We start from the raw sequence: 12633 nt of genomic DNA, 5'->3' as shown, positions 1-12633 counted from the left end.
ATCACAACTTTTACTGGTGTCAGAGGTACAAATCATTTAAACCAATACTATATTTGTTAAATATATAAAAAAAGATAAGACAACTTCATTTTAAACTTTTATTGTGAAACCAGTGGACTAAGTTCCATCTGGGCCTTTATCTTATAGAAACACTAGTATGAACATAAGGAAAAACGGAACTGCAAACATGACAGCTGGTTCCAACAGAGGCATCACTGACACGGCTCTCATTGGAGGCGACAGAAGCGGGTTAACGGGCTCAGCCAATGAGAAAAGCCCAACTCAATGCACCCTGCCCTAAATATGGGGGATGCTGGCATGTGGAGGAGAGTTCTCTTTTCACCTCTAGTGAGCTACTGATGCATGCTGGTAGTTAGTTTGATCTTGGAACACTACAAAAATAACAGTTGGAAGCACAGTTTTTTCACCTGCTATGGCAAATACAACCCCTATATTTGGACACTCTGGGTTAACTAAAAGGCAGGTTTGGGTCAAGCCCCTTCAGTGTCCTCTGGATCCAAACAAGTGCTTTATTTTATTAAAACTCTGGCTTTAAAGATCTCAACTTAAACCAGCTGTCTAGTGTAGCATAACAAATAATACATTTCATCCGATTGCAAATAAGAACTGAACACTCCAGTTCATTCAAAACGCATCAGTAACATTTATCCACAAAGCTGGAGTTCATTTGATTTGGAGTGAGTAAAAAGGTTGTGTGAGAAAAGATCAAGCTCTGAAATGATTTTATTGGCCTGTTCTCTATTCCCGCTGAACATAAGACTTAAATCTGCAGAATTCTAAGATTGGGGGGGGAGGCTGGGTCCCTCTAATGAGAGCGTATAGATAGGGGGCACATTCACGTCTGACATCTGCACCGGTCTGTCTCTTCACAGTCCTAAAATGGTGGCACTCTGCCATTGGGTTTCCATCCATCCTGCTGACAGCTGTAGCAGAGAGAGAACGGTGAGCAGATCTGTCCAGCAGCAGAGGAGAAACATGACGGTTCTATTCTGGCCCCAGTTGGCTGTCGGCAGAGAGATGCAGGTCCCGAGTCCAAACAGCTCTAAACGATAACCAGTCAAACCAGCTCCACTACCACTGGACACAGACACCATGTCCACACAGCCTGGGTCACTGAAGTCCTCAACCTTACTACTGCACAGTATCAGAACAGTCCACTACAGAAAATACACACAGCCGTGCCCTCAGTCTTGGATTGGCTTGCGTGACCTTTGATCTTCTGGATAATTTAGGTGCCGTTACAGTTCAGAGAAACTTCAGCAACAGAAGGTAGTAACACAAAACATGGTAGATATCTCAAAGAGACCACCATGTAAAACTAGCTCCAAACTTAATACCATTTTTTGATCAATTGTCTCCACTAGTGACACTTCAATGTGTCATCGCTTGAAAGTACATCTGGCATAAAAATAGCACTCATTTCAGTTGAAAGGTTAACCAATAAAGCTACATCGCCTCCTAGTCTGAACTAGTCAAGCCACAGTCAAATCTATGTGGGAGAGGATTTGAGACCGAGACTGTTACAGTATTGAGGTAGAGATCTGTTCTCTGATGACTGACGTTTTCATAGGCTCTCCAGCCAGAAAGACCATGGTATACCTCTTCAAAAGTCACTACTATGCAGACAGACAATACTAGCACTCTCACAGCACTTAAGCATCTCTGTCTTTTCCAGGCCTTTGTGAGCTGGTAGGGAGAGGAAACCATCTATGGTGACTGGACATGAAACATTAGGAGTCAGCTCACAGGAGCTAAACTAACAGATTTCGCTCTCTCTTCCTACCCGTCTCTCGCACACACACACACACACACACACACACCTAACCAATTAGCTTATCCCCATCATACTATCAGCTTATCTCCGACCAAATGTGCTTTACTACAACATTATGTATCCTTGAGCACCAAATCAAATCTCACTATATTCTACAACCTTATGTGAAATCATTAGCTTCCCATCGGAAACAAGTCTTTCATTCACCAAGACCCCAAGACTGGTGTAGTGGCTTTGCACTGAAGCTCAGAGTCTAGATGGTAGGGGTGTTCCACAAAATGACTTCCTTGTGCATCCCTTTGATATTTTAAGTAGAAATGGTGAATCAATATAGAATTTTAAAAGAATGTTCTTTTCAAATGAAGTGCCCTTTAATATAGACCACATGGTAAATTCAATAAATCAGATTTTTATATGAATAAAGACTTAGTGGCAAAATTCAGCATTCGCCTCCGACTTCCAGGAAGATTTTAACCCAGTTAACATAAATTTCTCCAGGTTTTCACCATCATTGTTAAGCAATAGTTATTTTGTTGCTTTGACGAAGTCATTTCTGAAGACTTTATTTCATGCGATTAGTGATTCATTTTACAGTTACAAAAAAAACCTCTCATTTTAAGGTCAACCCTGTTACGACAACTGAACTCTCACTTTAATATGGTGAAAGTATTCCTTTCGAAATAGATTTTTCTCCAAAAGAAAACATTGAATATCTAATAATCAAATCATAGTGTAAAAGCAGGTGAGCTGGTTCCACTCGTTTTGGCCATTTTGTGGTAGAAGACTGAGTGGGTCGAGCACAACATGTCAACCCTGTTACTCATAGGCTAATTTCTTTTAAAACAATTAAATGTTTTGAAAATTGTTCACAACATAACTGAATGGATCGATCCCCTAACACAAGCCTCTACCAGCCTTGGACCAATCTACCTTCAAAGTTAACAATGAGAACAGAGAACTTAACAAACAGGGCTTCAATAAAACGTGTCATAACCATAGATCAGAACAAAAGCAAAAAAAGGTTTTGAAAGTACCAGACAACATCAACACGTTCAACTGAAGACAACAGAGTCAGTAATACTAAAGCTTTGCATACTAGCTTTCTGGCAAGAACAACAACAAAGCTTCCCATGGCCCTGTTCACTTAAAAATACAATCTTTCCCATTTTGGTTTTTCTTGTGTCTCCACATTAGATATTTGAAAGCAAAGCACAGACGCATTCTTTGCAATACAAGGAGAATACCACTTTTGGAGCGGTGCAAAGCGTTGCTTGTGCCCGATTCCTGATGGAGATGCGGGCAGAGCTTTGGCAAAGTTTGAGGCGGTGGCGGCCGTGCCCTCTGGAACCTTTGCGGGTATGGGTACGGGGAAAAAGGGGGAGTGTAGGAGGGACAGCGCCGGTTGTTTTGGCGAAAAGCGAGTCGCCAACGAACGGATGGGGGAACCCAGAACAGATCACATGGACTCAAACTCGTCGATGCGCTGCTTGGTGTTGCCCAGACGGATCTGACGTAGGGTCTTGTACTTGTCTCTCCCGGCCTTCACGTTCTCCGCGTGAAGCATGTCATTCTGGGTCTTCATGGTATCGTCTATGGCTTCAGCCAGCTCCGAGCTCAGCACCTGGGGGAGGAGAGAGGGTTGATTGATTGAAACCTCTCAATGACAGTTAACGGCATCCAGCAACTAAAGAAAGCCCTTTAACCTGTTTAGGATAGGGGGCAGTATTTTCACGGCCGGATAAAAAAACGTACCCGATTTAATCTGGTTATTACTCCTGCCCAGAAACTAGAATATGCATATAATTGTTTGATTTGGATAGAAAACACCCTAAAGTTTCAAACTGTTTGAATGGTGTCTGTGAGTATAACAGAACTCATATGGCAGGCCAAAACCTGAGAAGGTTCTATACAGGAAGTGCCCTCTCTGACCATTTCTTGGCCTTCTATAGCCTCTTTATCGAAAACAGAGGATCTCTGCTGTAACGTGACATTTTCTAAGGCTCCCATAGGCTCTCAGAAGGCGCCAGAACGGGGAATGATGACTCTGCAGTCCCTGGCTGAAAAACATTAGGGGATTTGGAAAGTGGTCGATCTGAGAACAATGACACGGGCGCACGCGAAGACACCATTTTCTTCTTTCAGTCTTTGAACGAAAACAACGTCTCCCGGTCGGAATATTATCGCTATTTTACGAGAAAAATCTCATCAAAATTGATTTTAAACAGCGTTTGACATGCTTCGAAGTACGGTAATGGAATATTTTGAATATTTTTGTCACGATACGCGCTGGCGCATCACCCTTCGGATAGTGTCTTGAACGCAAGAACAAAATGCAGCTATTTGGAAAGAACTATGGATTATTTGGAACCAAAACAACATTGGGTGTAAAGTAGAAGTCCTGGGAGTGCATTCTGACGAAGAACAGCAAAGGTAATCCAATTTTTCTTATAGTAAATCTGAGTTTGGTGAGTACCAAACTTGGTGGGTGTCAAAATAGCTAGCCTGTGATGGCCGGGCTATCTACTCAGAATATTGCAAAATGTGCTTTCACCGAAAAGCTATTTTAAAATCAGACACCGCGATTGCATAAAGGAGTTCTGTATCTATAATTCTTACAATAATTGTTTTGTTTTTTGTGAACGTTTATCGTGAGTAATTTAGTAAATTCACCGGAAGTGTTCGGTGGGTATGCTAGTTCTGAACGTCACATGCTAATGTAAAAAGCTGTTTTTTTATATAAATATGAACTTGATTGAACAAAACATGCATGTATTGTATAACATAATGTCCTAGGAGTGTCATCTGATGAAAATCATCAAAGGTTAGTGCTGCATTTAGCTGTGGTTTTGGTTTTTGTGACATTATATGCTAGCTTGAAAAATGGGTGTGTGATTATTTCTGGCTGGGTACTCTCCTGACATAATCTAATGTTTTGCTTTCGTTGTAAAGCCTTTTTGAAATTGGACAATGTGGTTAGATAAAGGAGAGTCTTGTCTTTAAAATGGTGTAAAATAGTCATATGTTTGAAAAATTTACGTTTTGGGATTTTTGAAGAGTTTGTAATTCGCGCCACACCCTATCATTGGATATTGGCGAGGCGTTCCGTTAGCGGAACATCTAGATGTAAGAGGTTAAGGGGAGGTCATCAGGTCTTGGGATTAAAGGTTAGAGGTCAGAGGGGACTGACCTGTAGCTGTTTCTTGAGGCGCTCATTCTTCTGGGCCTCGGTGACGCGCTCCTCCTCGCTGCGCAGGTCCAAGGCGCTCACGCCCTCCAGGGAGAGCTCGGCGGCATCCTCGGCGTGGTTCTCGTCCTGCTCCTCGTGCTCGCTCTCCGTGGAGCCGCTCGCTGGCGGCGACGGGATCGTCATCACCGTCTTCAGCTCCTCCTTGGTCTTCTCCAGGTCATCCTGGGCTGAGATGGCCTGGGGAGAAGGGGAGTCAGGGAGGAGAAGACGAGTGCGGGTGAGTTATGGGACTTATTCAGGAAGGTGCAACATTATAGAACATTTCAGTACAACCTACCGATTCTATACAGTGTAATCTATATAGTCTATATTGTAACCAGGACACAGTGTAGAACATAGGGAGGTGGTTACCTTCTGCTGCCATTCAGTGGCCTCCTCTTCCTTCTTCCTCTTGGCTTCCTCCAGCAGGGCTATTTTGGCGGTGAACTCGCCCAGCTCAGCGGCCAGTTGTTCCTGGTTCTTCATCTGGTCAGCGGCCTGCCTGGCCAGCTCCGCCTTGGCCTCCTCCGCCGCCTGTCTCTCCCTCTCCAGCCTCTCTGCCTCCTCCCTGGCTCTCTTCCTCTCCTGCTCCAGCTCCAGGGCCCTGCGTGTCTGCTCCTCCAACTCTGTGACCACGAACAAAATACACAGAGTCCGTTAGCCCGTCTCAAAAAACAACCCTTTTCGTTGTTCTTCCTCAAACCATGTCCAGCAGCACCCACAACTTTTACAATGTGACCAATGGGAGGCTCAGTCAGCCATGATCTCACAAATAATGTGACTGACTTTAAGAACAACATAACGACGAAGGAGAAATTATATAACAGACAGGAAATGCCTATAAAAAGTGAGAGAGGACCCACACACACACAACAGTATGGAACAAAAAGAAAACATGGATCTCGCTCTCTCAACACACCGCCCAAGTCTATAAGGTCATGTGGTAGGGTTGGGAGGGAGGGGGTTTAAAGAAGTGTTTCTGAGTGGTGCTGAGAACAGTCCTATAAGAAGTAAGAGATGAGAGTTTAGTACCGTGGTGCAGTGAGGACCAGTCTAGAAGGTTAGGGTCAGGTCCCATTGGCATACTGACTGACACTGACCAACCAACAGCCCCATGTAGAGCCCACATCATATCCACACCAGGAAAACGCTCCAGGTGACGACAGACAGGTTTACCTAGCATTTGCAACAGTGCAACATTTGCACCTGATATTGCCCTGGGACAATAAAGATTTTAAATACAAAGTAAATATATAATGCCCCTATGGCAAATAAGAGGTGCAGATATTGCATGAAGGCTGAATGAATTTGGTATTATAGCGTGTCTACACTAGTACAGAGACAGGAGGAAAGTTAGAGGGTTGAAGGTCAGGGGAGCTGTGGGAAGACAGGAGGAAAGTTAGTGGGTTGAAGGTCAGGGGAGCTGTGGGAAGACAGGAGGAAAGTTAGTGGGTTGAAGGTCAGGGGAGCTGTGGGAAGAGGCAGACTGATACCTTCCTGAGCCCTCATCGTCTGGTCCTCGATCAGCCTCAGTCTCTCCATCAGCTCGTCCTTCTCTCGCTCTATTCTCTCCTTCTCTTTCTCTGCGTGCTCTCGTTTCTTCTTCTCGTTCTCCAGCTGGGCTCTGTCAGGAATTGATGAAGGGATATATCTCATCTAACCAGGAAATGAACCCTTGCAACGAAGCACTATATAGCGATGTTTTTCATTGTCACATTAAGTTATTTTGTATGTTATTAAAGTGTACTGTAATATCCAGAGTATCAAACTAACATGTCAATGTATTGTACATGATGTCTGGTTAATGTCTATGTAATATCAACATTCTGGATGATTCATATTGACTTTATAAAATATTGTTGTTTGCTAGAAAGGTTGAAATATACAACATATAGCTATGGAATGTCTACATAGGCTTTCATTTCTGTCAACATATAGCTATGATTATGAAAGTAAAGTAAATATCCTTGATAGAAATTGATATACAGAGTCTAATACTGCCCTCTAGTGGTGCTGATCTGGGGGTATTGTCAGAAGGTGTGTGTGTGTGTGTGTGTGTGTGTGCTCCTCCTGTACCTCTCCTGCTGTTTGTGGTGTTTCTCCTCTCTGGCCTGGGCCTTCATCTGCTGCACCTCGATGGTGTCAGGCTTCCTCCTCCTCATGTACAGCTCGTGGTTCCCCATGCACAGAGCCAGGATACGCTTGTTGATGCGCAACCGCGGCGCGTAGAACACAAAGTCCTACAGGGACATAGGAGACAGAGTTATGGGAAAACCGTTAGGATGGCTAGATTACATGAGATTACTATGTTTAGAAAATATGATGACCTCTTTAGAGTATAATTCACTACTACTTATTAAAGTGTTCTGGAAAAAGGATCTGTGCCTTCACATCTTGTCGTTTTGGGATCTTAAAAGAAAATCAGACGAAGGGAGACTTACTGGAGCTTTCTTGTCGATGGGTTTGATGACAAACTTCTTGTCGTTGAAGGAGATGTTCCGGATCTCGCTCCAAGGGAAGCCGATCTTTGGTGTCAGTCTGGGGGGGAAATGTTGATATTTGGTAATTGATGCATACAGACAGTTTTCAATATTCAAAATTAAGTTGTATTTCGGGGTGTAAAATATTGTGCTATAAAAGCTGCCAGCAGATGGCGATGATAGGCGAGAGACGTCCAAATGCATGTCGATTGATGTATATTATACTGATCTGTGATCAGATTTCAGTCCTGCCAATGCAAGTCTCTACTCAAGAAATTGGCACTGCATTATTGTCTAACAGCTGATCTGAGGTCAGTGTTGGGGAAGAAAGGGAATGGGTCTGAGTGGCAGGACGGGAAACCATTTCAAAGCCGTGTCACAGTCGTGTCCCATCCACGAATGAGAGGAAGACAGGAAGAGTAACAGACCCTACTTACTCTCTCTCCCCACCCCTCTCTCCTCTACTGCTAAAAGTAACATTTACCCAGCCATCTCTTTCTCTCTTTTCTTCTTGGACATCTTTCATTCACCCCAACACTCAAACTACAGTTTGTAAAGTAGAACAAATAGGCGAAATCTGATTAAACATCTGCTTATCATTACAGTACGTAGTTTAACAGTAGATTTCCAATAGGCCAGCCATAGTTGATACAGCTGTAGTAGTAGTAGTGAGACTGACTTGTCTTCGTGTTCATAGATGTTGAGTCCCAGGGCGTCCACTCCCAGCCACAGCTCTGTCCCCTTCTTGTTCTTGATCTCAAAGTAGTTGACCCCGTACATCTCCAGGTCCTGAGCGATCTTCAGGTACTCCATCATAGAGTCCTCTCTGGGGGAAACACACATCATCGTTATGTTTCTGACATGGAAATGTCTCGCTGTGGGGAACTATTCAGAAACATGCATCTTCTACGAGACAAAACACCTCTCCCAATAACCCTCAAACACACACAGAGAAAGAGAAGGGAATCCACACAGACCTGAGCATGCCTCTGTGCTCCTCATGCCAGGTCTGTATCCGGTCCTCCCACTGCTCCTTGGTGAGCTTGTGCTGCTCCAGGACTCTACACAACACAGAACATTCCAGAGGAAAATAAATAAATTCAACAACATTCCAGGATTCCTTGTTAGTATGTGGATGGTGCATGGCTCCGGGATATCCCTGCGTCTGGCCAGTGGCCACTCACCTCTGTGGCAGCAGTCTGTCGTTGGTGAGGTAGCCAGGCTTGTGGCTGTCTTTGTTGTAGTCGGCGTACTTGGCCTGGACAGAGTAGGATGCCAGCAGCACGGCAGTCTCCGGGGGACAGTAGTTCTCATCGTTCAAAATGGCCTCCTTCACCTGGTCAGAGAAGTCAGAGGGAGAGAGGAAAACAAAAAGAGAAAAATAAAGTAGAGGTCATGTGACCTCACCTTGCCCAGTAAAGTACTGAACTTAGGAAGGATTTGGCATTAAGACACTACAAGTAAAACAAATATTAAAAAAAATAAAAAATAGATAGCCCGAGTATGTCTGTTTTTGGCTGTCAAGACTTCGTAGACCAGCAATGAAAAGCCCTCCCCCCGACTGACGTGGTGTCATCAGTGTGCGACAAAGACAGACAGAAGCGCTGTTCGAATACCCATACTAACATACTGTATACTACATACTATTAGTTCATCTTAGTATACTGTAAACCAACGGTATCCTTTCAGTTGAGTGTACTAGTGCTTCGCCTGTCTACTGGAAGTTAATACTGTTGATATGCAACTTCTTGCTAGCTTGTTATTAATTACTAGCTAGACTTCATTAACAATGTCCATAGAGAACGCACAACAACTATACACTTAACTTAGCATGACGTGAATAATCAAGTCAATAAACATTGGGTAGTTAGTTAAATAGCATATAGTTAATATACTGGCAAGTTTGATGTATTAGTAGCCAACTAACTTTATACAGATCTTTCTATTGTGTTATTGACTGTGTTTGTTTATGTGTAACTGTGTTGTTGTTTTTGTCCCACTGCTTTGCTTTATCTTGGCAAGGTCGCAGTTGTAAATGAGAACTTGTTCTCAACTGGCCAACCTGGTTAAATAAAGGTGAAATAAAATAAATAAAGAAGGTAGATAGCTAACATACCGGTACATAAAAAGCAACTGCTTTAATGATATGCTATAAGGCCAGCGTACCTAACAAATTGTCAGTAACTTATTTGAAAAATGAATTACTTCATTACATTGCTCAACATTTCTTAACTTTTGTCATAATTAGTTAAAGCAATGAATTTGTATCCGCTCTCGCCGGACTTCTGCTGCATATCTTACGGAAAATCTGAAAATGCTGTGAAGCCGCGCCCATTTTCTGAAGAATTACATTATGGGCCCTAAAAGCGCAGAAATGGTGTCCACTGTTTGCATACTTCGTATTTTGGCGAATGTACAACATCCGGGAACTTTTGGCATACTAAATATATCCATACTATGACCAATAAGCATACTACATTCTCAATTTATGTCACAAATAGTATGGTTAGTGTGAGTACTGGAACACAGCTAGTGTCCGTTACCTGCAGGAAGAAGAGTCTCTGTGTGATCTCCTGGATCAGCTCCTCAGACACGTCCTCAGGGAAGAACTTGGCCCGGAACTTAAACTGCAGAGGGTTCTCCTTCTTCACGTCCTGGGCTGTCACCTGGAGGGGACAAGGCCAACACCTTTAAAGCCCTGTACAGACACAACAAGACCACTAGAGGTAGACTAGAAGACTGTCAGTAGTCTGGAGGGCCTTCTATCGCCTTGTCTCCTCTCCCTCATCTCCACTGACAGGGGGAAAAACGTGGCTGGCTAAGATGCACGCACAGTAAGCATCCGTCTTTGACTATTGAGATACTTGGGAGGATCCAGAAGCTTTACAATCTAAGCTTTATAAGCTGGGCTATAAAGCTAAATCATAGAAGTTGGTTATGAGGCCATAAAGGTATGAACAAACTTCTGTTATCTAATCTTCTCCTAATTAGTGATAGGATTGGACCCTCTTTACAGCCGCTTATGTCCCAGACTCCGGGGCCTAGAATCAGAATACTTTCCACTGGAGACAACTGTTAAAAAGGAATCCTGCTGTAGATCACCCTGACAGAACCACACTGCTCTACGACTACTGAACTAGTTCCAACAAGAAACACACACACACTCCCTCTCTTGCTCTGTCTTCTACGCCACTTCAGAGCAGTTTCTTTTGAGGGGGGGGTCGAAGGGTCTTTGGCCTGAGTGGCAGGAAGCCTGTGAAAGTGAACATCTGAGGCCCTCTGACCACAGCCTAATAACCAGCTCAAACTGACTGCCTGCTGGCAGCCGCTCTGGAAACAGAGAGAAGACATAGAGAAACCAAGAGAAAACACGAGAGAGAGAATGAGAGAAGACACCTTTTTATTAAGCTTCAGCCACGTGCTGTAACCCTTGCTGTCCACGTACTGCAGTCCGAAGAACCAGACCTCTCGAAGCCCCACCGTCTTCACCACCTGTTAACATCAGACAACACTCCACCGTTAAACAGTTTGGAAGGTGCTATTACTGAAAAAGTCATACATTTCTCATGTGAAAAGTCCTATAGAACAACATGCTAGCAACCATTTGTTTCATGACAAAAGTTCTCAGACTTTATGTGACTAGGATGAAAGTTAGGCTCACATGTTACTGTGTAAATAAATACTGCAATGCAGGTTTAATTGAGAGGGGCGTTTTAGCCTCTGTCTGACTGGAGGCTCCTCGGCAGCGATGGGCCCACTGTGGCATAACTTCTCCACAGTGGGCCCTGGGCTCACCATTAAAAACTCTGGGAGGGTGACTAATAGGCCAGCCAGTTGACACACGGCAACAAGCTACTTAGATTCACTCTGCCTGTTAATGCAGAGGAGGGCAATGAGGCGGATGGCCATAACTCCTGCTGAATCCCTGGAAATGGATTGTGTGTGTGTGTGTGTGTGTGTGTGTGTGTGTGTGTGTGTACACTGAGAATACAGAACACACACTGTGAAGTGTAAGAAGACAGCTGGACACACAGTCCAGGACAGTAGCCACCTGCCTGCGCGTCAATGGTCTCATTCACTACAGTTCTTCAGCCCTCCTAAACACTCTCCAGCTTCTGTTTGTGAGAAAATGCTCTGCTACCGTTTGTTGTCAAGGCGATATCGTTAACATGTGTTACAGAGTAGTTTTACAGGCACATAGGAACCTCAACAGGGATAGAAATTAGGCTCGGACATTACAATATCCTCCTCCTCCTCCTCTTCCAATGTCAGGCTGAGGAGTTGCAGAAAATCACTATCCAACAATAAAGATCCCGAACACAGTCTGTTGTTCAATGACCTCCAAAGCACCCTCAAAACTACAGTCTAACCATGTCATTGTTGAAATGACATCAATGTCATTCATTGGGGACATTGTCTCCACTCTCAACTCATTGAGGTGGCCCTCGTGGGACAAATCCTTTGAGTGAACCATAGGACCAGGGCAGGCCCCAGTTTTACCCCAGCTAGCTAGATGTCTATATCATATGAATATTTCAGCCAGGGACATCAATACTGCAATGGGTGGATATGAATGCGGGAAAAGCCTCCATTGGGGGGGGGGTCCATGCTGCCTCGGCATGACTGTCAGTCACAGTAACGCTGCTCCATTATGACAGGAGAACAGTACTGATACTATGACAACAGTAACTGACTGTCAGTCACAGTAACGCTGCTCCATTATGACAGGAGAACAGTACTGATACTATGACAACAGTAACTGACTGTCAATGTGCACAGTAACGCTGCTCCATTATGACAGGAGAACAGTACTGATACTATGACAACAGTAACTGACTGTCAGTCACAGTAACGCTGCTCCATTATGACAGGAGAACAGTACTGATACTATGACAACAGTAACTGACTGTCAGTCACAGTAACGCTGCTCCATTATGACAGGAGAACAGTACTGATACTATGACAACAGTAACTGACTGTCAGTCACAGTAACGCTGCTCCATTATGACAGGAGAACAGTACTGATACTATGACAACAGTAACTGACTGTCAGTCACAGTAACGCTGCTCCATTATGACAGGAGAACAGTACTGATACTATGACAACAGTAACTGACTGTCAGTCACAGTAA

At 43.9% G+C, this 12633-nt stretch overlaps 1 protein-coding gene across 2 annotated transcripts in view; it reads right to left on the bottom strand.

The window, feature by feature from the left end:
• Positions 1 to 84: 84 nt before the first annotated feature.
• The window catches only part of LOC106575324 (radixin), a 31837-nt gene continuing 19288 nt past the window's right edge, over positions 85 to 12633 (bottom strand). The window contains exons 4-14 of one of the 2 annotated variants that reach the window (XM_014151788.2): positions 10898 to 10993; positions 10045 to 10167; positions 8686 to 8837; positions 8479 to 8562; positions 8181 to 8327; positions 7463 to 7559; positions 7098 to 7261; positions 6515 to 6645; positions 5394 to 5647; positions 4983 to 5219; positions 85 to 3416 (exon numbers count right to left, since the gene is read on the bottom strand). In XM_014151788.2, the coding sequence (XP_014007263.1) occupies positions 3252 to 3416; positions 4983 to 5219; positions 5394 to 5647; positions 6515 to 6645; positions 7098 to 7261; positions 7463 to 7559; positions 8181 to 8327; positions 8479 to 8562; positions 8686 to 8837; positions 10045 to 10167; positions 10898 to 10993 (1650 nt within the window). In that variant the 3' untranslated portion in view covers positions 85 to 3251. The remainder of the gene's footprint in view (positions 3417 to 4982; positions 5220 to 5393; positions 5648 to 6514; positions 6646 to 7097; positions 7262 to 7462; positions 7560 to 8180; positions 8328 to 8478; positions 8563 to 8685; positions 8838 to 10044; positions 10168 to 10897; positions 10994 to 12633) is intronic. The other variant, XM_014151789.2, reaches the window with a different exon arrangement.

Source organism: Salmo salar, chromosome ssa17 (assembly GCF_905237065.1).
Source record: "Salmo salar chromosome ssa17, Ssal_v3.1, whole genome shotgun sequence".
Classification (NCBI taxonomy): domain Eukaryota; kingdom Metazoa; phylum Chordata; class Actinopteri; order Salmoniformes; family Salmonidae; genus Salmo; species Salmo salar.
Note: the sequence above shows the minus strand (reverse complement) of the source record. Positions and strands in the feature narration are given on the sequence as shown.